General features: G+C 63.9%; 2 protein-coding genes across 2 annotated transcripts; both read left to right on the top strand.

The window, feature by feature from the left end:
• Positions 1 to 1,908: 1,908 nt before the first annotated feature.
• On the top strand, positions 1,909 to 10,684 carry QSOX1 (quiescin sulfhydryl oxidase 1). The gene is made up of 12 exons (XM_048073412.2): positions 1,909 to 2,221; positions 4,170 to 4,270; positions 5,470 to 5,518; positions 5,640 to 5,742; positions 6,298 to 6,388; positions 6,582 to 6,727; positions 6,831 to 6,965; positions 7,131 to 7,260; positions 8,554 to 8,676; positions 8,758 to 8,902; positions 9,016 to 9,195; positions 9,541 to 10,684. The coding sequence occupies exons 1-12, from the start codon at positions 1,942 to 1,944 to the stop codon at positions 10,272 to 10,274; spliced, it is 2,217 nt and encodes a 738-aa protein (XP_047929369.2). The 5' UTR covers positions 1,909 to 1,941; the 3' UTR covers positions 10,275 to 10,684.
• Positions 10,685 to 14,310: 3,626 nt separating this feature from the next.
• On the top strand, positions 14,311 to 23,601 carry LHX4 (LIM homeobox 4). Its single transcript, XM_067001535.1, is given in 7 exon segments — positions 14,311 to 14,472; positions 19,321 to 19,492; positions 21,728 to 21,930; positions 22,079 to 22,233; positions 22,798 to 22,969; positions 23,061 to 23,353; positions 23,355 to 23,601. Coding segments are annotated over 7 exon segments (1,176 nt in total). The 5' UTR covers positions 14,311 to 14,396; the 3' UTR covers positions 23,460 to 23,601.
• The last annotated feature ends 528 nt before the right edge of the window (positions 23,602 to 24,129 follow it).

Below are 24,129 nucleotides of genomic sequence, written 5' to 3'. Positions count from 1 at the left end.
CGGCAGGGTGGTCGGCAGCACCCACGCCGCGGCTCCCCGGAAGCAGGAGCATCCCCACCCTGGGGCGGATGAGCAAGGGCCTGGCTCACCCCAAAAGGAGCCAGAGCCCCGGGCTGCGGGCTCTCCCCTCGCTGCCTTGGGGCGCGCGGGAGTTGCTTTTGCAGCTAAAAAAGGATTCGAGGAATTTGGGCTGCCTTGGGAGGGAGGGGCGAGCTGCATGGGGAGGATGCTGCCAATTAGGCTGGTGCTGAGCCTCTCCTTTGGCGTGATAACCCCATCACGCTGATGAGCCCTTAAAACAAGGACTTTAGCCCAGGGTAAAATAACGGTGATTACATCCCTTAGCACTGAGGCTGTCGGGAACAGCTGCCCTGGACAGAAACTGGGCGGCTGCCGGCAGGATTTTTGTTTTTTAATCTCCTGCTGGCTGACAGCAAGCCGTGGCATCACCCCTGCACCAGCCAGAGGCTGCTGCTCACATCAGCCACGCAGGGGCCCCCTCCCTGTGCTGTGATAATCCCGTCGGGATTTAATCACAGCTGCCTGGGCTGCGTTGTACCACCCTCTGCCCCCGTTCGCATCAGCTTGGACCCATGAAGGGTGCGTGGGGGCAGCCCTGCTGCCCTCACATCCATGGTCTCCATCCCCATCGCCTCCCCCTTGCACCCCTGGGGCCATGCCCCGCTCCGAGGCCCCTGTGCTCCCCTGCCAGGGCAAGGCTTGGCTCTCGCAGGCTTGTTTTTCTAGCATGGCAAGTCCTCCTAAAATACCTAGGTGGGGCCCGTCATGGCTAATGGCCTTTCTGGGGCTGGAGCCAGCACCCGGCTCTGGGGAGCGATGGGCACCCCGCATCACGGGGCCCCTTGTCACCGCGGGGCGGGGAAGGCAGGAAGACCTTCCTTTTGGAGACAGCAGCTTTTAGGGTGGCTTTTGAGTTTTTTTGGGGGGGAGGCCACGTCCAGCTCTGCCCCGGGGCGCTGTGCAACGGGCACCTTCCGGCTGGTGAGGCGGGTGCGTGCGTGAGCACCGGCACGGCCGGGCGGGTGGGGAGCCCGCGGCCCCACCTGGGGCTGGAAGGTTGGGAATCCCTGCTTTTTTTTGGGGGCGGAGGAGCTGGATTTGGGGCCTTTGTGGTGCGTAACGCAGGCAGGCATCGCTCCTCGATGGCAGCCACCAGCCCTGTGCATCCCTGGGTGTCCCTGCCACGTGTGGGGGCAGCGATGGGTGGGGGGGACACCCCTGCAGATGCCACCCAGCCGGCGTGGCCCTGGCTGACGTCAGGGTGTCCGAGCTGGGTGCTGCTGTCACGTCACGCAGGCAGCTTCCCTCGAGGAATTTCCATAATGGCAGCGCCGCAGGTTTTGGGGCTGAATCAGCTGCCTTTCGTCTTGTGTCGTTTTTATCAGAATTTTACGTGGTGCCTCCGCGGGTGCTGGTGGCCTTTTGGGGAGGGTCTCCTGGGACACCCCCCTGCCTCCCCCGGCCAGTGCGCGGGATGGGGGCTGCCTGGCGATGGGGTGGGGGTCCTGGGCAGGGGGACACGCTGGGTGCCTCTGCCATCCCCACAAGGAGGGGCCTTTGGGGTAGTGGGGGGCTGTGCAGGGGCGCGAGGTGGTGCAGGTCAGGACCCCCCCAGGCTGTGCACCCGCCCAAAATGTCGGGGTGCCGCTGAGCCCCCCGAGCTGGGATCTGTGTGTGGTGTGTGTGTGTGTGGGGGGGGGTGTCCTGACAGAACCCCCCAAACTCCCCCTCAGGCGGGAGCAGCTCCCGTCAGGGGGCGCTGTAATGGCGGCGGGGTGTGTGTGTGGGGGCTGAGCCCCGCCCCTCCGGTCCCGCCCGCCGGGGGCGGCCCCAGAGCCGGGCGGCCCCAAAAACCGGGCGGCCCTACGGGCGGGCGGCCCTACAGCCGGGCGGCGGCGGCGGGGGGCGGCCGGGCGGGCGATGTGGCGGCGGCGGGCGCGGAGCGGCGGCGGCGGCGGCGGTGGCGGCCCGCGGGGCCGGTGGTGGCCCGCGGCGCTGGTGCTGGCCCTGGCGCTGCCCGCGGCGCGGCCCCGCGGGCTGTACGCGCCCAGCGACCCGCTGGAGCTGCTGGGGGCCGACACGGCGGAGCGGCGCATCCTGGGCTCCCCCAGCGCCTGGGCCGTCGAGTTCTTCGCCTCCTGGTGCGGGCACTGCGTCCACTTCGCCCCCACATGGCGGGCCCTGGCCGAGGACATCCGCGGTGAGTGCCCGCGGTCGCCCCCGTAAATCCCCCCCCCCACCCCCGCGCCCCCTCGCCGGCACCCGGCGGGGCTGCCCAGCACCCTTCGTGCCAGGCCTGGCTCAGCACCGGCCCTGGACCTGCTTCGGCCTGGAGAACACCGGCCCCAGCCCCCCCCCAGCACCCCCTGGGTCGGGGGGCGATGGGCGAGCCCCCGGGGGGCGCCGGGCCGGGCGCTGCGCCCCCGTTTTGTCATCCCCAATTTGACCTTGGCACCTGCCGCGGGGACCCGCCGGGGTTCGCCCTGCCTCCCGCCGCACCCCGCGTTTCTCCCTGTTACCGCACTGACTGACGGCGCGCACACCGCCCGCTGAGCCGGGCCCGGCGCCCCTCCCAGGGCAGGGAGCGAAGGATGGGGGCAATAGGGTGCGCGCCCCATCCCCTGTGGGGGAACGCCAGGGATCCCGGCCCCTCTCCGGCACGGGGACCCTCGCCCCGTCTCACACCGCTGGGGGATGCTTAGCAGACTGAAGCCGGGCTGGATTTTGGCACCACAAGGACGCAGCCGTACCGCGGACGCTCGCCCTGCGATGGGATCTGACGGGGTCGGAAGCCATCCCCCATGTGCCGCTGGCAAGCGGGAAGCAGCCTGCGTGCCGCCGTCCCCCCAGGTGGATTTTTGCAGGAACGGGCTCGACGGGCAGGACGCCGGCTCCGGGGCGCTGCGTGCCGATGAGTGGAGGAGCGTGTCTCGCCCCCGGCTGCCCCCGCGGCCGCGACGGCCCTTCCTGTCCCCACGTGGCACCGTCACCCTCGCGGCAGGGTGGCCTCAGCCTGTTGTGTTTATTAACTGAAAAGGAGCCATTTCGGAGATTTTGGTCTCCATTTTGCTGGTTGGAACCGCTAGATCCTGCTGGTTGAAGAGCCCGTGGACCTTCCCCGGGGACACCGCTGGACAGAAGGGTCACGAATGTCATCTCCTTCCCCTGCCCGTCTCTCACACTGGAGCATTGCCGACGTGGTTTTGGGCCCGTTCCCCCTTGCTTTCCATCCATCCCATCTTTCTGGGGCGAGACGAGCCGGAGCCCGGCTCACCCGCTGTGCCCAGCCGCGGTTCAGCCGTCCCTCCCCAGTCCCGGCGGCATACCGGGGCCCCGCGCCCCATCCCGCCGAACCAGACGGGCGGGCGGCCACGGGCAGAGCCGCCTGCGCCCGGCCGGGGCAGGGCGTGCAGGGCTGGCGCCGCCTCGCCCGGCTCTGCCGTCGCTTTTGCCGTCCAAAAAAGTAGGGCGCGAGCGCGCCCGGTGCTTAGTGCTCAAGTGCTGTGGGGCCGTAACCAGAACCCCCCCGAGCCAAGCATTTGGGGCCACGGGCAGCGTCCCCGCTTTGATGGGGACTGTCCCTGGGTGCTGCTGGTATTGAGGGATCCCAGCTGATGGTCGGCTCCGAGTTCTGGTAGAAAAGGCGTGGGCAGGGCTCCAGCAGTACTGAAAATACGCATCGTGGGGCGGGTGTTTCTTTTTCTGAGGATTTTTCCAAGCAAGCATCGATTGGAACAAATCCCCCGAGCTTTGGGAGGCAAGAAAAGAGGCCAAGGTGCTTAAGCTGTCCTCGCCGTGCGCCGGGGCTGCGGGAGGAGGTGGAGGTGGGAGATGGAGACGGGAGGGATGCGTGGGGCTCTGCAGCCCTGCTGCAGGCAGCGTTGGCGGCAGAAGGATTAGCTCTGCCTTGGCCCCGTGCCTGGCTCTGCGCAAGCTCTCCGTGGCCACCGTCACCACCAGGAGGGACAGGGAGAGGTTTTCCCATCGCCGAGGATTGGCACAAAGCGACAGAGCTGGCAGCTCATGCTCCCCAAAAGCAAAATGTCCTCGAGGATGGCGACGCATGGGGATGTGCACGGGAGCTGCCCGAATTGTGGGGTTGCTCCACGGGGCCGTGGCCGTGCTGACCCTGTCCTCTGTCCCCGCAGAGTGGAGGCCGGCGGTGATGCTCGCGGCCATCGACTGCGCCGACGAGGCCAACCAGCAAGTGTGCGCCAATTTTGGGATCACCGGCTTCCCCACGCTGAAGGTAAGGCGAGGGGGGTGCATGGTGGGGAGAGGCCCCTTTGCCCCTTGCCAGTGTCCAGTTTTCACTGTGCTTTTCCTCGTGGCCGTCCCTCTCTTGCTCAATGGGGCTGGCAGCACTACTGCACCAAAATATTCCCTTTGGGGCTTGGCAGGCTGCTTCGCCCCAGGGCCGAGCAGCTGTCCGGGATGGGAACCTCTGCTGGCAGCGGCTGGCAGGGCACCATCCCTCCTCCTGGGCCCCTGCCCGGCCGCTGAGCTGTGTAAATACGCCGGCTCTCAGCGCTTCCCACTGTAAACAAAGCCCCGTCCAACACCTGCAGGGCAGGCAGAGCTCCCCAGGCGCTCTCCAGCCAGCAGGATGCCCACCGGGCAAGCAGGGCGAGCTGCCATCTCCTTGAGAAGGAGAGGAAGGGAGAAGGGGAGATAGGTTTTTAACTGTTTGTTGTGCTCAGAGGTGGGTGCCAGGGCGGTCCCGTCCTCCATCACTTAATTAAAGCAGAGTTAATTGCAGCTCGGTGAGCTGGAACCAGTCAAACGCCCTGTGTGTGCGTGCAGCCCACGGGGCCGGCCGGGCTTCGGTGGGACTTTGCTGCAAAAAACAGACTTTTTGGAGCAGCGAAAACCCTCCCGGCTTCCTCCTCCGCTGGGAAAGCGAGCGGTGCTGGGGCTGTGGGGCCCAGCAGGCTGATGGACCTAGCACAGGGTCAAGATTTGGGGTGCGGGAGCTGTGCCCTGCCCTGCCCTGGGGTCTCACTGGGCAGCAGGTGTTGCTGCTGTGGCTCCGCACCCCCTCGTCCCCACTTCCCTGTCGGAGCCCAGCGCCTTCTGCAAACAGCTCCCAGCCCGGCCTGCAAAGCAAACACCTACGTGGCACAATCCGGTTTCACTGCTCCGGCTGCCTGCCGCGGCTGCCTTGGGAGGCGGGAGAGGGCGCAACCCGGGCAGGGCAGGGGTAAAAACCCCTTCTCGTCCCTTAGTGGAAGCTCGGGGGCAGCACACAGCGGTTTGTGGGACTGGGACGGTCCCCTGGGTCCCCTGGAGGTGTGCGCCGTGCCGCCTGGCAGTGCTCAGCATCCCTCCCCTCGGGGCGGGCGAGGCGCATCCGGAGCCGGGCAGCATCCGTCCCGGTGACGCCCCACGCGTGGGGATGCCCGGCGAGGCGGGGACACCTCGTGTTTATCTGTGTTGTGTTCCTTTCAGTTCTTCAGAGCTTTCACCAAGAAGGCAGAGGATGGGATAAGGATTGCTAGTGAGTATTCGGAGGTGTGGGGGCCTTTTAGCTGTGTTTTTTTTTTTTTTGGGGGGGGGGTGCGGGGAGTCAGGTCGCTGGTTGGGCCCTCAGGGAAGCCCCGTGTCCTGTCCCCCCACAGACCCCGCTGCCACTGTCGCGGACCTGCGACGTGCCATCATCACCAACCTGGAGCAGAGCCTGGACGCCTGGCCGCCCGCGTGCCCTCCGCTGGAGCCCGCGAGGTAGGGGAGGCAGGAAAAGGGGTTTTCCAGGGAAATCCTGAGCCAGAAGCGGTCAGCCAGCTTTTTTTTTTTTTTATCATTTTATTTTTAATTCAGCCTCGCTGAAAAGAGAGCAAGGTGGCGCCTGTGGAGGGAGCATTCAGCTTTCTGCAGAGCATGGCCAGGGTCATGCTGCAGCTCTCCATGTCCTAGCCAAAAAAAAAAAAAAAAAAGGAAAAGAAAAAGAAAAAACAACCCTGGTTCAAATTCATTGCTGTTTTGTTTTATTGTTTGTTTTTTTTCCCCATGGGTGAGCGTGCAGCTCCCTCCTGCCCTGCCCACGCTTTGTTTTCTGCCTCCTTAGTTGACCCCGTGGGCTTTCAGAGCCCGTGAACCGGAGCAGAAAACAGGGCTGGAAACCTCAGCAGGGAGGAACCGGGGCTGGAGCCACATCAGTGTCCCATCCCCGATCCCTGCAGACGGGGACCCGTAGACACGGGGGGGCGAAGCGCCCCGGTGGTGCTGGCGGGGCCACCTGCAGGGCTCCCCCGCCGCCACCACGCTCCTCTCTTGCAGCGCGGAGGAGGTTCACAGCTTCTTCCAGAGGAACACCGAGCAGTACCTGGCGCTGATCTTCGAGAAGAGCGACTCCTTTGTGGGCAGAGAGGTGGGTGCGGCTGGCTTTGGCTTTGTCCCCAGCGCCCAAACAACTCCTGGACCCCTTTGGTGGCGGCGGTCCATGCGGCGTTGCCTTCTCCTCCCGGCACGCGTGTGGCCAGGGAGGGATGGGGATGCTCAGCACCTCCAAAAAAAAAAAAAAATCCCTGCTGCCCTCCGCCTGACGCCGGGGCCGCTTGCAGGTGGCGCTGGACCTGCTGCAGTACGAGAACGTGGCGGTGAGGAGGGTGCTGAGCAGCGAGGAGGAGCTGGTGCAGAAGTTCGGCGTCACCACCTTCCCCTCCGGCTACCTGCTGCTCCGCAACGGCTCCTTCTCCCGCCTGCCCGTGTGAGTCGGGGGCGCGGGGCGGGCGCTGGGGTGCTTCCCCAGTGCTCCCAGCGGCTGTTTTGGGGTGGGAGAGGGTGGGTTCACGGCTCCTCCCTCCCCGCAGGTACCTGGAGGCGCGCTCCTTCTACACCTACTACCTGCGGACGCTCTCCGGCGTCATGCGTGGCTCCTACCGGCTGAACGTCACCGCCAGCGCCCCCAACGAGACCCGCGCGGCGCAGCCGAGGCAGGCTGACCGGTCAGAGCCCCGCTCGGGCGTCTTGGGGTGGCAGAGGGGGGGGGCGGGAGGAGGTGACGTGTCCGTGGGCGGACAAGGGGCTGGGATCGTGGCCTTTTGACCCCCAAAAATCAGACCCCGGGGGCGCAAAGCAGAGCGCCGACGGGCGTCGCGTTGTGCCCCCAGCTCCAAGGTGTACATGGCCGACCTGGAGTCCGCGCTGCACTACTCGCTGCGGGTGGAAGCCGCCCGGGCGGCCACGCTGTCGGGAGCCCAGCTGGCCGCCTTCAAGTGCTACGTGGCCACGCTGGCCAAGGTGAGGAGCCGGGAGGGGAGCCGCCCGCGTTCGATTCGGGGCGAAATGCAAACACACGGGGGTGGTGGAGTTGGGACACCAGCCCTGCGTCCCCATCCAGACGCCGCTCTGAAGCTGTGCCCTGCGGTTTGTGCCAGCCCCTGCTCGGTCAAAGCGGTGCTGGGGGCTTTGTTTTCCTGCCCCGGCCCGCACCTCCGTGTGCGGGCGCTGGCGTGGTTTTGTTCAGGAGGCAGAGGTGCGGCTCGGGGTGGAAGTCCTGGTGGTGCTGGGTGGCTTCGGGTGAGAAGGGAGGGGTGGATGTCCGCGGGCTGAGCACGCTGGGTGCCTGCAGAAGAGGTGCTGTCACCTGCAGCGGGTGGCAGTGGGTTTGCAGCTCCCGTTGTCCGACCTGGGCGCTCAGCTCGGGGCTCTGCTCTGCGCCGGCTCCTTTGGTAGCCTGGCAAAGGCGCTGCTGCTCTGCGCGGTGCCGTGGAAGAGCCTGAATTCAGGCCTCCTTTCTGGGGCTTGGCGAGATTCGAGCGCAGAGGGGCTCTGAGCCAGCAGATGTGGTGCCACCAAGCACTGCGTTTGGACCAGGATTTCACCAGCAGATTTGAGCGAGCCTCTTCCCAGTCTGGGCTCTTTGAAACCCCCTGGCGCTGGGCAGATCCTGCGGTGCGTTTCCATCCCCACCATGTGCTGGGGCTTTCCCCGGGGCTGCCGAGCCCATGCTGTGCTGCCGTTTCCACGCTCATCCACGGGACGGAGCAGCGGCACCAGCATTGCTGCCAGCCCGGCCGAGCCTTAACTGTTGCATTCCCACGAGGAGTTGGAGGCAAGCGGCTGGGGGAATCATGACGGGGAAGGGAATGACAGCTGGGAAGCCATGCATCGTGTGGTCAAAGCCTCACGTGGAAGGAAGGAACGGCGCTTTGCAGCAGCAATGTCAGATGGCGGATGAATTCCTTGCAAATTTAGAGCTTATGGTGTCATTGGAGAGAACAGGGAGAACAGATTGGTCTGGGCGAAAAAGGAGCAAAATGCTCATTCCTTTCACTTCCCGGCTGCTTTTCCTGTATCTGCTGTTGTCTCTCTGGCGGCCGTGGGTGAGCCTGTCCCTCTGTCTGTCCGTCCTCCTGCCAGCAGCACGCACTCGCGGGCTCCCCATCTCCCCGCCATGCCTGCGGTTGGCGAGCGCTGCCGCTAATCGGATTTCGCTGCCTCCCTGTCGGAGCAGCTTTCTGCCCTGCTCAGAGGGCCGGGCGCTGGGGCTGTGCCGCTTTCCTCACCCATTTTCTCTCCGTTTCATCGCAGTACTTCCCCGGGCGCCCCTGTGTGCAGAGCTACCTGCACACCCTGGACGGCTGGCTGAGGAACTGGACGGAGCCCGAGCTGCCCCGCAGCGCCCTGAAGGAGGCGGTGAAGAACAACAAGGACGTAAGGCACCCCCCCTCCCCTTTGCCCACCCTCCCCGTATCAGTCTCCGTCCCCGTCACGCCGTGTCCCTCTGTCCTGCAGGCCTCCCCCCCGGCCGTGCTCCCCACCAACGTCACCTGGGTGGGCTGCCGGGGCAGCGAGCCCCATTTCCGCGGCTACCCCTGCGGGCTCTGGACTGTCTTCCACCTGCTGACCGTCCAGGCTGCCCAGGGCGGCCCCGACAAAGGTAACGGCGTCCCTCCGCGGGCAGGGGGACGGGGGGTGCTCCGTCCCGGGGGGAGATGGTGAGCGGTGGAGGCTCTGCGGGGTCCCCAATCGCTCTCTGTCCCCACCCCCCAGAGCTGCCGCTGGAGGTGCTGGGCACCATGCGCTGCTACGTCAGGTACTTCTTCGGCTGCCAGGAGTGCGCCCAGCACTTCGAGGCCATGGCGGCCCAGTCCATGGACAAGGTGGAGGGCCGGGACGAGGCCGTCCTCTGGCTCTGGTCCCACCACAACAAGGTCAACGCGCGCCTGGCAGGTAAGGGGGCCGAGGTGGGGAAGAGGATGGGTGGCACAGTGGTACCCAGATATTTGGGGACCGAGCCGGGGTGGTTTCCCAAGGGGAAGGGATTCGGGACATAGGAGCATCCCTCGTCATGGTGGAGTTGGCCAACAGCTTCGTTAGGATGGGGTCCCACGGTGGTAGGGACATCCCGTGCCACCCCTGGCACAGGGGCTGGTTGCATGGAGCCTCCCAAAACTGCCCCCTGGAGCACCCGTCCTCCCGTGATGTCCCCGTCCCCACCTGCTCGCTGCTCCGTGGTGTCGATACCAGCACGTCGGGGGGGCTGCAGAGGACCCCTCTCACCCGCTGCCCCTCCAGGTGGTGACACGGAGGACCCCCAGTTCCCCAAGCTGCAGTGGCCCCCGCCGGACATGTGTCCCCAGTGCCACAAGGAGGAGCGGGGCATGCACGCCTGGGACGAGGCGGCCGTGCTGAGCTTCCTCAAGGCCTTCTTCTCCCCGGGCAACATCGACCTGGACTACGCCGTCCCCGTCCCCCGGGCCGGGGAGGAGGCAGTGGTGGGCGCCAGGCTGGGCACCGCGAGCCCCCGGGAGAAGGAGGAGGAAGAGGAGAAGGAAGAGGAAGAGAAGGAGGCGGAGAAACCCGACAGGGAGAGCGAGACGGGGCGGCCGGGCTCCCCCGAGCTGCGTCGCCCCAGCATCGTGCGCAGGAACCCGCGGCTGCGGGAGGCGGGCGAGGACATCGTGGACCTGGACTCCTTCAGCGAGCAGCACTTCAAGAGCAAGGCGCTGCGGGCGGCTGGGCGGCGCCGGCGGCTCAGCAAGCGGGACACCATCCCTCTGCGCCAGGACGCCGGCTGGGAGCGCCTGCGGGCTCCGGAGACCCGGGAGGAAGAGGAGGAGGAGGAGGAGGGAGGAGGCTTGCAGAGGAGCCCCTGGCTGCGGGTGCTCGGCTTGGGCTTCTCCCGCTTGGACGTCAGCCTCTGCATCGCGCTCTACTTCCTCTCCTCCATGTGCCTCCTGGGCATGTACACGTTTTTCCGTCTCCGCACCCGTGCCCGCAAGGGTCGCCCCGGCTTCCCCGTGGCCTGAGAGCGAGCAGGGGGACGGGGTGGCCCCTGGGATTTGAGGGACATCCCCCCCCCAGTGCCTCGCCCCAGGGAGAGGTTTTGCTGCCTCTCCCAGGGCAGCGGGTGGAGGGTGATTTTTGGGGGGCAGGGGGTGGGAACGGAGGTGTGGCTGCGTCCCTCCCCGTGCTGCGGGGTGCAGCGGGGGTGCTGACGGTGGTTCGGGTCCCGGCCCCGTGCTGGGGGCAGCCCCGTGGGGTCACACCACTGCTGGGGCCGGGAGCGTTGGGTTTTGGGGCCACCCCCGACCCCCAGGCGCTGCGGGGCAGGGGGGGGCACTCGTGGGTCTCACCTGCATCTTGTGTCCGCCCCCCCCACACACCGCTGCTCGCTCTCTGCTTGTCTTAGTGGAATAAATTATTTTTGCCGACGGCGGCCCAGCTGTCTTGGCTCATCCCTAAATTTTCCCCTGCTTTTTGCCTCCTTGTTGCATGGGGCTGCTGTGTACCCCCCCCCGGCTCCTGGTTTGTCCCCAACGGGGGGGGACAGGCCGGCAGCTCGTGCAGAGGGGCGCACGCGGGGAAACGAGCTGGAAATGAACCAGCACCGGTGCTGAGCTGTGGCTCGGCGTGGCCAGGCATAGGGCAGGGGTGCGGGAGCATCCCCGGGGGGGGGACCTGGCCCCATTTCCCTCTGCCCTTTTATCCTTGTTAGGAATCATTAAGGAAAATGGTCGTTTTCTGGGGCCGGGGCCATCTGCTGCGCTGGCGCTGCCTAAATCCCCCCTGTAACAAATTCATTGGGATTACGCTGCCCTCCCTAATCCGGGCCCTGCCCCCCGGCCCGGGGGATTTAAAAGGATTAGAGCCCAGCTGATAATAAACTTTATTAAGGGGTGGGGGACTGAAGGGCGGGGGGGGGGGGGGGGGGGGTCTCAATCCGATTTGCAACCTTTTTCTTGCTGCCTTCACTTCGCCCAGGTGGGAGGAGAGGGCCGGCAGGACGGGGAGCCCTGGCTCCCGCAGCCCCATCCTCCTGCCCTTGGAATAAATCGCCTGTCGCTGCTGCCTCCTTCTCCTTGATTTCCCTGGGGGGGCTCATCCCCAGCATCAATACCCCCCCCCCCGTGCACCCCTGCCCTGGCCCAGCCTCGCCGCCAGCTGCTCCCCTGCCCCCCCGACCCCAAAACATGTGGTTGGCAGAATGGGATGGGGAGGGGGGGTGCAGGGGATGGGTGGTTTGGGGGGGTACTGGGGAGGTGGGTGCCGGGGGGGTGGGGGTGGGAAGCTGCCCGGATTAGCATCCCCGGCAGGCGCTGCAGGGAGATTTGTGGGGCCGGGGAGCTAAAGCTGCCATGCGTGCAGGGAAAAAAAAAAAAAAAAAGAGTCCCGTAAATAGACTTTCCGTAATCCTGTTTGGTGCGGGCCCGATCCCCCTGGGGGGGCGGCACGTGGACGGGGACAGCACCGGGACCCCCCCCCTCCCGCAGCACCGGGCACCAAACCGGGTACCAGCGGGGGAGCATCGCCTTGTGCCCCGCTCACGGGTGCGCTGGGACGTCTTGGGGACAGGGGGGGTACCCCAGAGGGACCCCCCCATGGGGGTTGCCCCTTCCCAAGCCCCCCCCAGCATCCCCTTGGCGGCAGGGGGCCCGGCCCCGCAGCTAATTACCTAAGTGGCCGCAGGCCGCGGGAGCCAGGCGCTATTCCCTAATAGAATTTGCCCTCAAGTGCAATTTAATTTTCCGCCAGGCCAGCCTGCCCCCCCCCGGCTCGCTGCCTCCCGCCGCTCCCTTTCTCCCCTCGCTCCTTTTGCCTTTTTCCCTCCTCGGTGTGGGTGAGAGCGTTGTGCCGGCACCCCCCTGCCGCCCCTGCTCGGGCCATAAAACCACCGGGGGGGGGGGACACGGAGGGGGTGTTTAATGTCCGATAATTCCCAATTAAAATTACCGGCTCCCTGTCCGTCGGCCCCTGCTTTCTCCAGCCGCTGGTGAGTGCCCAAGTTCCTCCGCGCCTGTAATTTCTCCGGGTGATGGGGATGGGGGGGGAATAATTTGGGGGGGTGGGGGGTGGCCAAGAATTGGGGGGGGGGGGGGGCCGTGCTGTGCGTGGTTTGGTCACGCAGGGGGATGCCGGGAAGCTGGCTGGGACCTGGCGAGCTCGGTGCACGGGTGGCACAAATGGCTCCACCGGGGCAGGATGCGGCCAAGGGTGGGGGGGGGCGGCTGGGGGCTGGGGGTCCTCACGAGTCCAGGCTCGGCCTTGCGGTGTTCCTGCTGCGGCTGGGAATGGGGAAACCCAGCTGAGCCCCCCCCCAGGAGCATCCCCCAAACTGCCCCAAAATGCAACCTGCTGGAATCTGGGACGGTCGCCCCTCCGCAGGCACCGCGCCGAAACTTCGCTCCAATTTAGCTTGGAGAGGAAAATAAAGCCGGGGGGGGGGGGGGATTCCCCCCAAAATCCTCGCTCATGGTTTGGGCAGCTTGGAGGGGACGGGGAATGGCTGGGCGAGTCTCCCTCCACCACCCTCTCCTCCCGAGGCACAACAAACCCCAAACCCCGCAAGGCGAGGAACAGATGGGCAGCAAGAGGGCTGGGGGGGGGGGCAAAGTCAAAGCGACACGGCGAGGGGGGGGGGACAGGGCCGGGGTGGGGGGGACAGGGAAGACGCGGCCGGCCCCGGAGGAGGGTGCTCGGGGTTGCGCGGGGGAAGCCCGGCGCTGCGCTGCCCCCCGCGGCCGCTCGCCGTGGCGATGGGCGATACGGAGCGGGGCAGCGGGGTCTGCACCGGTCTGGCACGGCGGAAAAATGAATGAAAATTGAATTCCCCGAGGAGAAAGGCGGCGGGGGGGGGGAGGGGGGGGGGGAGCCGCGCTCCAGACGGAAAGATAAATCAGCGCCTGCCGGAGAGGAGGAGAGCGCGATGCCTGCCGACGGCGGTGGGGTAACTGGGGGCACCGCTCCGGAGGGTGGAGAGGAGGAGGAGGAGGAGGAGGAGGAGAGGTGCTGTCCGTGCGTGTCCTCGCGTCCTGCCGGGAAACTTCTCCTCCAAACCCGCCGCAGCGCTGCCGGTGCCTGGGGGCAGCAGCCGGGTCCCCGGGGTCGGCTCCGGCCGCAGGAGGTCGGGGCTGCGAGGGCCTGGGGGGGAAGGGGGGGGGGTCAGGGCTGTCACCTCCGCCCCGGCAGGGAGCTGGCTGCGGGCTCGGCCAGGGCGGTGTTTGGGGGGGGGGGGGGAGCTGGGGGGGGCTCACTTCTGCCACGAGCAAGGAGCCAGCGGGGCCCTGCGGTGCCGTTCAGCGTTGGGGTTAGAACCCAGCAGTCCCTGGCGTTATTTTTTTCCTAAGGCAGCACCGGAATTAACGATTCCTCTCCCTTCTCCCCCCGTTTTTTATTTACACCCTTTTTCTTTTTTTCGGTTGCTGGTGTCCCGCGCACACCTGCAGCGCGTTTCGGGGGGGGGCGGCCCCTCGCTGGCTCCCATATCGGTGTGCGAACGGGACCAGGGGAAAAAAAAAAAGCGCCCGGGGGCTGCTCCCGGCCGCTCCCCGCCCTCCCTGCCTGGCGTTGAGCCCCCCCCACGCCTCTCCCGCACCCCTCCCGCCTGCTGCCACGGGCTGGGCGGCACGGGGCCGACCCAAGGGCCGGATCCTCATCGAAGCTCGGGAAGCAGAGCTCCCCGTCCCCGCTGTCGCGATCCCCCTGTGTCGCGATCCCCCTCTGTCGCGACACCGCCTGACACCCGCGCCACGCTCCGCAGCCGCCGGACCCCCCCCGCCCCCCGCGCGGGGCGTGGCGCCTCCAAGCCCCGCCCCTTCCCCGCAGGCCCCTCCCCCCGCCCCACAAGCCCCGCCCCCCCGCCGAGATAGCCCCGCCCCCTACGGCGCGGGGCGGGCGGGGATTGGCCCGCCCCGCCCCCGCCCCCCTGCGGGCGGTGACGTCAGGCGCGCTCCCCGCAGGGGAATGAATGGGAGGCGGGCGGCGCGGGCGGGCACAGCTGCGGCGCCGCGCCCGGGCCGCCACCGGCACCGGCACGGGCACCGGCACGGGCACGGCTGGGCTCCGAGCGCCGGGCACGGCGCTGCCTCCGGCCCCGGGGCTCCGCCGGCCCTGCCCTGCCCTCCTGTCCCCCCCCAGCCCGGGCCAATAAAATGATGCAGAGCTCCGCGCTCGCTGCCGAAGGGGCTGTCAAGGGGCTGCCGGAGATCCTCGGCGTGCCGGTGCAACGTAAGGACGCTTTTCTCTTCTCCCCCGCTTCGCTCCCTGCCGCAGAGCACGGCGCCGGGGGGAGCCGGGCGGGCCCGGCCCCGACGGGGAGGTCGGCGCGGCTGCGGCCGGGCGGGGGCGGGGGGGTGCGGGGGGGTGCGGGGATGCTCGCGGTGCCCCCTTCCCGGCCCCTAGCGCACGACACCCCGCTATGTCGTTTATCGCGACAGGCAAGCCGCGGCGGAGGGGAGAGCCCTGCAGCCGGGACGGGGAGGGCGGCGGTAATCCCGCTGCGGCTGCGGGCTCCCCCACACCACGCACATATTTTATATATATATATGTATATATATGTGCACACGTCCATACGTGCCGCACAGCCACAGGTAGCGCACCCAGCGGCCCCCCCCCGCCGCCGGGATGCGGGCACAGCATCGCACGGGGACGGCCCGGCCCCGACGTGCTGCGGGAGAGCCCCAGTTTTGGGCCCCCCCATTTCCACGGGGCCGGCCGGACCCTGCCCTGCCGGGGGTGGTGGTGGGGAGCCGGCGGTGGGGGCGGTTTTGTTGCTGTTGTCGTTGATTTTATTATTTTTGTTATTATTATTTTTTTTTCTCGTCGTTTGCAAACGGTTCCGGAGAACCGGAGCGTCCCGGCGAGCCCGGGGAGGGGGGAGCCCGTCGGGGGGAGCCGGGCGATGCTCTGCGGCCCCGGGGCCCCGGGAAAGTTGTGGGGCTTTTTTTGGGGGGGAGAGGGGGATTGAGGGGGGCAACGGTGCGGGGACGAACGTGACCCGAGCCCCGGGGCCGTGCTGAGCGGGCGGCTCTGCCTGGGGGGCGGCTGCTTTTCGGGGGGGTACAGCCGGCTGTGCCCCGTCTGTCTGCCCGTCCGTCTGTCCCGCTCTGCCGTCGGCCTTTGCCCCCACCTGCTCGCTGCTGCGCCCCCAAACCCCCTCTTCCCCCCCCCCTCCACCCCCAAATCTCCTTCCCGTGCCCGCTGCGCCCCCCCCCCCCCCCCCCGACCCCCCCCCCGGTCCCGGCCCGGCCGCCGTCACCCGTCCCGCAGCCGGTGTCCGGGCGCCACCGGTGCCGGTCCCGACGGCTCGGCTCACCCCCCCCCCCCCGCACCAGCTTTTTGGGGCTGTTTCCCCGGTTTTGCCCCTTCTCCTTCCCGTGGCCCGGCCCGGAGGCGATTACACGTCCCGTGTAAGGGGCGGGCCCCCCCCGGGGCAGGGGGGCTCTGTCCCACGGCCGCATCCTGACCTCCCCCCGCAGCCAAACGACAGCTCCGGGGCAGAGCCGCGGAATCGGCGTTTATGGCCTCAAAATCTCGCTGCAGCAAGGGATAAACGAGGAGCCCGAAGGGAGATTCAGCCCCCAGCACGGCCCCTGTCCCCCCCCGGCCCCTCGGGGTGCCACCAGCCTCCCCCTCCACCGCTGCCACTGTAACCGAACAGCGGGAATTAGCAGGAAAAAATCAAACGAGATTTTGTTATTCTGATTTATTTAAGCACAGAAATCGGTGGCGAATAGATATCTATTTGCTATATACCCGTGTCCATATATATATATACACGTACACACACACATATACGTGCCACCGAGTTCTCCCCGCCGCCCGGGGGGCCCGAGCCGTGCAATTAATTCATTGCCTGGTGCTGAGCCCTGCGAGCAGCCAGCGGGCCCCGTGGCTCCGCGATGTCGGGGCCCAATCCTGCCCAGGGATGCCTTCCCGGGGGGCGAGGGGCTGCCCCCGGGCGGGGAAATCCGGGAGAACCCCCCCCCCCCACCCCGGCAGCCCCTGGGTGCTTCGTGCTAATTACGGGCCGTGATTAACGGCGCTATTTATTAACGTCCTGCCGCAGGGCTGAGGCCGCGGGGTTGCGGGGAGCCCTTCCCGAAATGATAAAATAATAAATTAAAAAAAAATATCGCCTGGACGCGGCTATGGTGGCACCGGGACTGTCCCCCCCCCCAGCGCTGTCACCGCCACCGTGGGCGGCTGGCGGGGGGGCCGCGGGGCCGTGCCACGCGTGGGGCCGCTCCGTGTGCGCCCCTCCCGGGGCGGGGGGGGCCGGGGGGGTCCGGGGGGGGCCGCAGCGCCGTGCGGCTCCGGGCAGCCCGCGGGCAAGAGCCGGTCCTCGGCTCGGTGTTTTGCTTTGCTTGGCTTTGTTTTGCTTTGTTTTGGCTTGTTTTGTTTCGTTTTGTTTTGAGTTGTTTTATTTTCTTTTGTTTAGTTTCATTTTGTTTTGTTTGATTTCATTTCATTTGATTTTGTTTTGCTTTATTTCATATTTTATTTTCGAATGTATATTTATTTTTTTTCGCCCTGGCAGTTTGGAGGCAGGCGTTGTAATACCAATCGCGATTGTTTGCTTGTTGACATGTGCTGCTGCCTTCGGGAGCGAGAAACCTCCGTCTGTTAGCTTCTGAGCACCTCTGCCTCCCCGTTCAGACAAATAAACATGCACACAAATCACATTTCACAAACCAGCACGTATGTTTAGGAAATAAGTGAGACAATTCACTTTTCCGTGCCACCGACCCGGCCGCTCTCGGGCTGGGCGTTGCGCTGCGGGCGGGCACACGCCGGCGGTGCCGGGGTCTCTCCGGAGCAGGGGCCAGACGGAATTGGGACCCCAAAACCTGGTGTCGGGCTGGGTCAGCGGTGAGAAAGGTGCAAGGGAGGGCGAGAAGTTGGGCGCAGTCCCAAAACAAGCGGGGAGAGGGACTGCGGACCCTGCGTGTGCGGGGTTTTATTCATCCTCGTGCTGTTAATGTGACACGGGCTTAAATGCCAGCAATAAATACGGCCCGAAGGCCACTGGGATTGTAACTTATCTGCCCTCGAGAATTATAAAATAAGCTGGCTTCACTTGACAGACTTGTCAGTAACCCCAAAGTATTTTTAAATAATGTTGGTTTGGTTTAGACTGTAATGATGTAATTTCCTACTGTGCCCTTTTCCTTTCTTTTTCCCATTATTATTTTTTAACTTTTATTTTTTTCTTTCTTTCCTTCCTTTCCCCTTTACTTTTGCTTGCCTTTTTCCTTTTCTTTCCCCTTTTCTTTTCCTTTTTCTCCTTTTCATTTTATTTTTTCCCTTTTCATTTCCTTTCCCCCCCTTTCCTTTCCTGTCTTTCCATTTTTTTGTTCCTTTTCCCTTTTCTTCTCCTGCCTTTTCCACTTTTCTTTTCCTTTATTTTTCATTTTATTTTTCTCTCTTTTCACCTTTTCTTTTTCCCTTTTCTTTTCACCTTTTCTTTTTCCCTTTTCTTTTCCTTTCTTTTTCCCTTTTCTTCTTTTTAAAAATTTTCCTTTCTTCTTCCCTTTTCTTTACTTTCTTTTTCCCTTTTCTTTTCCTGTCTTTTTTTTATTTTCCTTTCTTTTTCCTTTTATTTTCCTTTCATTTCCCTTTTCCTGTCTGCCCTTTTCTTTTTCTGTCTTTCTCCCTTTTATTTCCTTTTCTTTTCTGTTCTTTTCACCTTTTCTGTTCTTTTCACCTTTTCCTTTCCTTTCCTTTTCGCCTTTTCACCTTGTCCTTTCTTCCTTTCTTTTCACCTTTTCTTTTCCTTTTTTGTCTTTTTCATCTTTTCTTTTTTCATTTTTTTCTCTTTTGCCTGTTAATTCCTCTCTTTTTGTCATTTCTGTTTTCCCTTTCCCCCCTTTTCCCTTCTCCTTTTTCCTTTTTTCTTTCCTCTTTTCTTCATTTTTGTCTCCCTTTCCTTTCCTTTCCTTTCCTTTCCTTTCCTTTCCTTTCCTTTCCTTTCCTTTCCTTTCCTTTTTTCCTTTCCTTTCCTTTCCTTTCCTTTCCTTTCCTTTCCTTTCCTTTCCTTTCCTTTCCTTTTTTCCTTTCCTTTCCTTTCCTTTCCTTTCCTTTCCTTTCCTTTCCTTTTCCTTTCCTTTCCTTTCCTTTCCTTTCCTTTCCTTTCCTTTCCTTTCCTTTCCTTTCCTTTCCTTTCCTTTCCTTTCCCCCTTTTATTTCCCTCTCCCATCCCTCTCTCGGTTCCCTCCCTGGGACGCGCGGGGCGAAGGCGATGGCCCGGCCGCTGCTCCGGGGGCAGCCGAGCGGCTCCTAATCCCGCACGGGATTTGTGGTGGCCAGAAAAAAAAATCCCCCCAGCAGCCCGGGTATTTACTGTGAGCTGCTCTGCTGGCACCGGCGGGAGGGGAGGCAGAGCTGATGCGGGAGCATCTCCAGCGATGAGTGTGAGGGTTTTTTTTTTTCCCCCTAAAATCAATCTTCTTTCATGCGTGCGTGTCAGCGTTCTGTGCATGGCTCTTACCAGGCAATCTCCTGCAGACTTTTACAGCCCCTCCTGTTTATTCCAAACTACGGACAGGTAGAAAGAGAGAGAAGCACCCGGCTCCCCTGATCCGTAGGAGCAGCCCGGCTGTAGGCAGATGCTGTGTGCGAGTGTGAGGCACTGCACACACGTCCTCCACGCACCCTCCCGCAGCAGGGGGGCTGCAGAGGAGGACGGGGACGAGTGGGACCACCCGCAGGGTTACCCCCCCGGCTGGAGCCCCTGCTTGCTCCAGCCCCTTTCCAGCGCCGGGGATCCGCAACCTGTGGCTGGGAGGCGGCGGGCGAGCCTGCAGCCCCAGCGGGGGGGAAACCGGGCACGCACGGCCCTCGGGGTGGAGCGGGAGCAAGGAGGGGAGGAAGAGACGTCCGTCCATGTGGGGACAAATTTTGGAAACTTATTCTTCGATGCCAGCTGGGAAGAGGCTTCAGTCCCTGCTCCCGGCGCGGCAAACAGGTGGCAGAGAGCAGGGAACCGGGGTGCAGAAAGGAAAAGCAGCGTGCGCGCACGGAGCAGCCGGCGGGGGGGCTGACGCTGCTCTTCTCTCCATCTCCCCCCCCCTCCAGAAATCCCCCAGTGCGCCGGCTGCAACCAGCACATCCTGGACAAGTTCATCCTGAAGGTGCTGGACCGGCACTGGCACAGCTCCTGCCTCAAGTGCGCCGACTGCCAGATGCAGCTGGCCGACCGCTGCTTCGCCCGCGCCGGCAGCGTCTACTGCAAGGAAGACTTCTTCAAGTGAGTACAGCACCCCAAAAACCCCGCCAGCAAAGCAGGCAGGCACGCACACCATTTTAAAGCATCATTTCTCCAATTTTTTTTTTTTTTTTTGTCCTATCTATATTTTTTTTCAAGACCAAGTGCTTAGAATAAGGAAATTTTGCTGCTTCACGGCTGCCCCAGGCTGGGTGCTGTTTGTCAGGATTTAACCCTAAAGACCCAGCTCCCTCTCGTGCTCCCTGCCCGGCTCTCTGTTACATTTTGCAGCCCGAATTGGTCTCGGTTGGCAGCCCCGCGGTGCTGGGAGCTAGAGGGCAGGAGCCACCCGCGCAAGGCGCAGCGCTGCCTGCGCCGGGGCTCTGCTGATGCCGCTTCTCTACCTTTGCTTTTATTTTTTTTTCACGTTTTCCCCCCATTTTTTTCCCTCTTTTTTTTCCCTGCCTTTTTAATTTTTTTTCCTTTTATTTTGCTCCTGGTGTGCAAAAACCTCGTTTCATTTTGTTGCTGCTTTGCAATCAGCCCCTGAGCTGCGCGATGCACCCTCCTCGGTGTTTTCCCCGGCTCCTGCATGGAAGAAAAACCCATTTCCAGGGAAAAAATGGACTCTTCAGCAAAGGTGCTTTATTCCATGATCGCTGCCGAAATTTGGGAGTTTTCCCCAGGGCTGGCAGCGGGTGTTGCACCAGGGCCGGGCACAGCGGGTACATTGGCGTTGGCTGCCGTGACGTGGAGCGGAGGGGAGGAGGGACGGATCCTGCTTCAGGTGATGGAGTCGGGCCAACAAGGAGCTGCCGCACCTCGGGGACAGGGGCTTTGTCCCTGTCCCCGTCCCCTGCAAGCCCCAGGGGGGCCGTGCCGCGTGCCCCATCCTTCATCCCCGGCTAAACCGCAAAATGGCGATTACACGGCCGTAATCCCCAGGCAGGACTTTCCCCGGCTTAGTGGCACAGGGGGCTCGGTGCGGGGCTTCTGTGCCCCTTGGGAAGCCAAAACCACCACGGATAAACCCCGGGGCACCAGCAGCCCCTGGTGCTGTGCAGGTTCCCCTTCTCCTCGCTGTTGTGGCAGCCAAAAGTCGCAACGCAAAATGCCGCTGGGATTGCGCAGCGGGCAGGCGGCCGCCCCAGCCCTGGTGGTAGCGTTTCCCCTGTGACGTTCTCCAGACTATTAATCTCAAAGTCATTTAAATAGCTGCCCGAAAGGTGTGGGTAATCGATGTTAATTAGAGCCGGGAGCTCAGCGATGTTCTCAGATTAGGTCCCGCCTGGATTATTTCACGCCAATCGATAGCTCCACAGTGGCCGCTTGCTTCACCTTTATTTCACCTGCCCCTGGACCCCGGCTCCGTGATCTGTGGGGCACGTGGGGATTTCAGGCTGGCTTCTCTGGGGCTGCTGAAAAAGCCAGATTTTGATAGTTTTTTTTTTTTTTTTTTTTCCCCCAAGTCCCTGTTCCTTGGTGGTGCAATGAGTGCGCCCTTCTGCAGGCTTGCTCCTGGGCACAGAGAAATGGGGTCTGTCTGTCCTGTCCGTCCCTCCCTCTACCCCATCCCGCTGTCCTGCAGGCGCACATGGAGCGATGGCACACTTTGCTTTCTGTCTGTGGCCCGGGGGGCGAGATGCACGCTTGTTGCACGCTCCTTGCACACTCCATGCGAGCTCTTTCCAAGCTCTTTGCTCCTTGCACCATTCTTGCACTCTCCTTGTGCACCTCTTGCATGTTCCTTGCAACTCCATGCACCATTCTTGTCGGCTCCTTGCACACTCCTTGCACACTCCATGCACCATTCTTGCACACTCTGTGCACCATTCTTGCAGGCTCCTTGCAGGCTTGCTGGGCCCTGTGCCCACCCCACGCCGGCACGGCCGGTGCACCCAGCGGGCTGTCATTATGGTGTAAGAGCCCCATCATTCTGAATTAATCTGGGATTCATCATGCTAGCGGGGCGGTGTAATTAATTTATTTGGTATTAATGTGGATGAAATATGTACTGTCCTTGCAGGGGAAATCAGGCAGCCTATAAGCATTAGTTAAAAGAACCATTAAAATCAAACCTTCCTCAGATCCATTAGGCCGGTCTTTCATGTTGAAGAAGATAAAACCCCGGCGTGTGAAGTGTCATGCATAATTAGCTTGATTGCTGGTTTAAACTCTGCCCCCTCTCCCAGCTCCCCCCTCCCCCGTCCCGATTGCACCAGAGCCCACCCGTGCCCATCCCCGGCCAAGGCTCAAGGCCACCGCTTATCCTTGCAGGCGTTTCGGGACCAAATGCACGGCGTGCCAGCAGGGCATCCCCCCCACGCAGGTGGTGCGGAAAGCCCAGGACTTCGTCTACCACCTGCACTGCTTCGCCTGCATCATCTGCAGCCGGCAGCTGGCCACGGGCGACGAGTTCTACCTGATGGAGGACGGGAGGCTGGTGTGCAAGGAGGACTACGAGACCGCCAAGCAGAACGGTAAGCACGGCCCCCGGAGCACCTCGCGCCTGCCTCCAGCCTCAGCTTCGAGGATTTTCCGGTCCTGGAGCGGGTGGGCTTCCCTTTAGGCAGGGGCTGCTCCTCCAGGCACGTTTCGGGGATGCTCACGCTGCTCGTTTGCTCCCAGATGACTCCGAGGCGGGGGCGAAGCGGCCCCGGACCACCATCACGGCCAAGCAGCTGGAGACGCTGAAGAACGCCTACAAGAACTCCCCCAAGCCGGCCCGGCATGTGCGGGAGCAGCTCTCCTCCGAGACGGGGCTGGACATGAGGGTGGTGCAGGTGAGCCCCGGGACGCCCCCCTGCCCCGTGACAGGCTGGTCCCAGCAAGGGGGGTGCTGGGCTGCATGGGTGCTTGGGTGCAGGGGTGCTTGGGTGTAGGGGTGCTGGGGTGCTGGTGTGCAGGGGTGCTGGCACGCTGTGGTGATGGGGTGCTGGCTAGCAGAGGTGCCAGCATACCGGGGTGCAAGGATGCTCCATTGTATGGGTACCTGGGAACGGGGGGGCAGAGCTGTGGGGGTCTTGGGATGAGCGGAGGCAGGGTTGTAGCAGGGCTGAGGTGCTGGTTTGCAGGGGTGCTGGGTTGTATGGGTGCCAGGTTGCAGGGGTGCTGGTGTGCCATGGCAATGGGGTGCAGGGGTGCAGGGTCGCACAGGTGCTGACATGCCAGGGGTGCTGTGTCACTGATGTGGCATGCTGGGGTGCCACATTGCAGGGGTGCTCAGCTGCACAGGAGCCTGGAAGCCGGGGTGCAGAGCTGTGGGGGTCCCGGTGTGTGGGGCTGGGCTGTATGGGCGCTGGCGTGCTGGGTCACGGTGCCACCAACGTCCCCGTTGCCTGCCCCAGGTGTGGTTCCAGAACCGGCGGGCCAAGGAGAAGCGGCTGAAGAAGGACGCGGGGCGGCACCGCTGGGGGCAGTTCTACAAGAGCGTCAAGCGGAGCCGCGGGGGCGGCAAGCTGGAGAAGGAAAGCTCGGCCGAGGACTGCGGCGTCAGCGACAGCGAGCTCAGCTTCCGTGGTGAGCGGGGCCAGGGGCGAGGGGCCGGGGGGGTCTACGGGGTTCTCCGTGCACTGACACCCCCCTCTGCTCTCCCCCTTGTCCCTGGCAGAAGACCAGATCCTCTCCGAGCTCGGCCACACCAACAGGGTTTACGGCACGGTCGGGGACGTGGCAGGCGGACAGTTGATGAACGGCAGCTTCTCCATGGACGGGACGGGACAATCGTACCAGGACTTGCGGGACGGCAGCCCCTACGGGCTCCCCCAGTCGCCGTCGTCCATCTCGTCCCTGCCGTCCCACCCGCCCTTGCTCAACGGGCTGGACTACGCCATGGACAGCGGCCTGGGGCTGGTGGCACACGGGGCGCAGGGGGTGAGTCAGACGCTGCGCGCCATGGCCGGGGGGGGGCCCCACCTCCGACATCTCCACGGGGAGCAGCGTCGGGTACCCAGACTTTCCCACCAGCCCGGCCTCCTGGCTGGACGACATGGATCACCCCCCCTTCTAAACGCTGCTCGCCCCCGCCCCGGCCCCCCTCGTAAACCCGCTCCCACCCCCTCCGCCAGCAGCCCGCAAACGCAGCACCGCCGGAGGCACCCGCCAGGACGCGAGATGTTTCCAGGATCTCCCGTGGGAATCGGACACAGAGGGCTTTTGGGGATGTGGGGAGGGAACGGGGGTGTCCCCAGGGCATTGGTGGTGTCCGGGGCTTGGCGGGAATGGGGTCGGATGCTTTTGGGTGTAAGCACAAGGGAGGTGAGGGCGGCACGGCGGGGAAGGGGGGGCACCGGCCCCGCTCCAGCCTCGTCCCTCCCCGTGTCGGCGGAGAGCCACGTGCTCGGGTGGGATGGTGGCGGGAGGGGAGGACAATCAAGGAAGGCAAAGTCTATATTGCAGAAGGGTTTATTTTTGACCCCTCCTGGGGGTGATGCCGCTGGCTCCTGGCTTGGGCGGCAGCAGCGGGGCGGGAGCGGAGCTGTCGCCCTGCGGCTGCGGGGCTGTGATTTATCCCCGGGCGCGCAGGAGCGCTCGCGGTGCATCGCTGCGGGCTGTGCCTCGCTAGCGCGGCACGGAGGAATTACAACAGGGAAACAAAAAGCCTCGAGCCCGAGAGGCCCAAAATATCGGTCATGGCCTGGATGTGCGGGGCTGGCACGGGGAGAGGGGACGCGGCGAAA

This window comes from Anser cygnoides, chromosome 8, assembly GCF_040182565.1.
Source record: "Anser cygnoides isolate HZ-2024a breed goose chromosome 8, Taihu_goose_T2T_genome, whole genome shotgun sequence".
NCBI classification, from domain to species: domain Eukaryota; kingdom Metazoa; phylum Chordata; class Aves; order Anseriformes; family Anatidae; genus Anser; species Anser cygnoides.
Note: the sequence above shows the minus strand (reverse complement) of the source record. Positions and strands in the feature narration are given on the sequence as shown.

Bases quoted from the DNA above. Each gene is read 5' to 3' on its own strand.
- QSOX1 (XM_048073412.2), top strand. From the start codon at position 1,942: ATGTGGCGGCGGCGGGCGCGGAGCGGCGGCGGCGGCGGCGGTGGCGGC. The intron at 6,389-6,581 runs GTGGGTGCGGCT...GGCCGCTTGCAG, and splicing joins ACTCCTTTGTGGGCAGAGAG to GTGGCGCTGGACCTGCTGCA. The intron at 8,677-8,757 runs GTAAGGCACCCC...TCTGTCCTGCAG, and splicing joins CGGTGAAGAACAACAAGGAC to GCCTCCCCCCCGGCCGTGCT.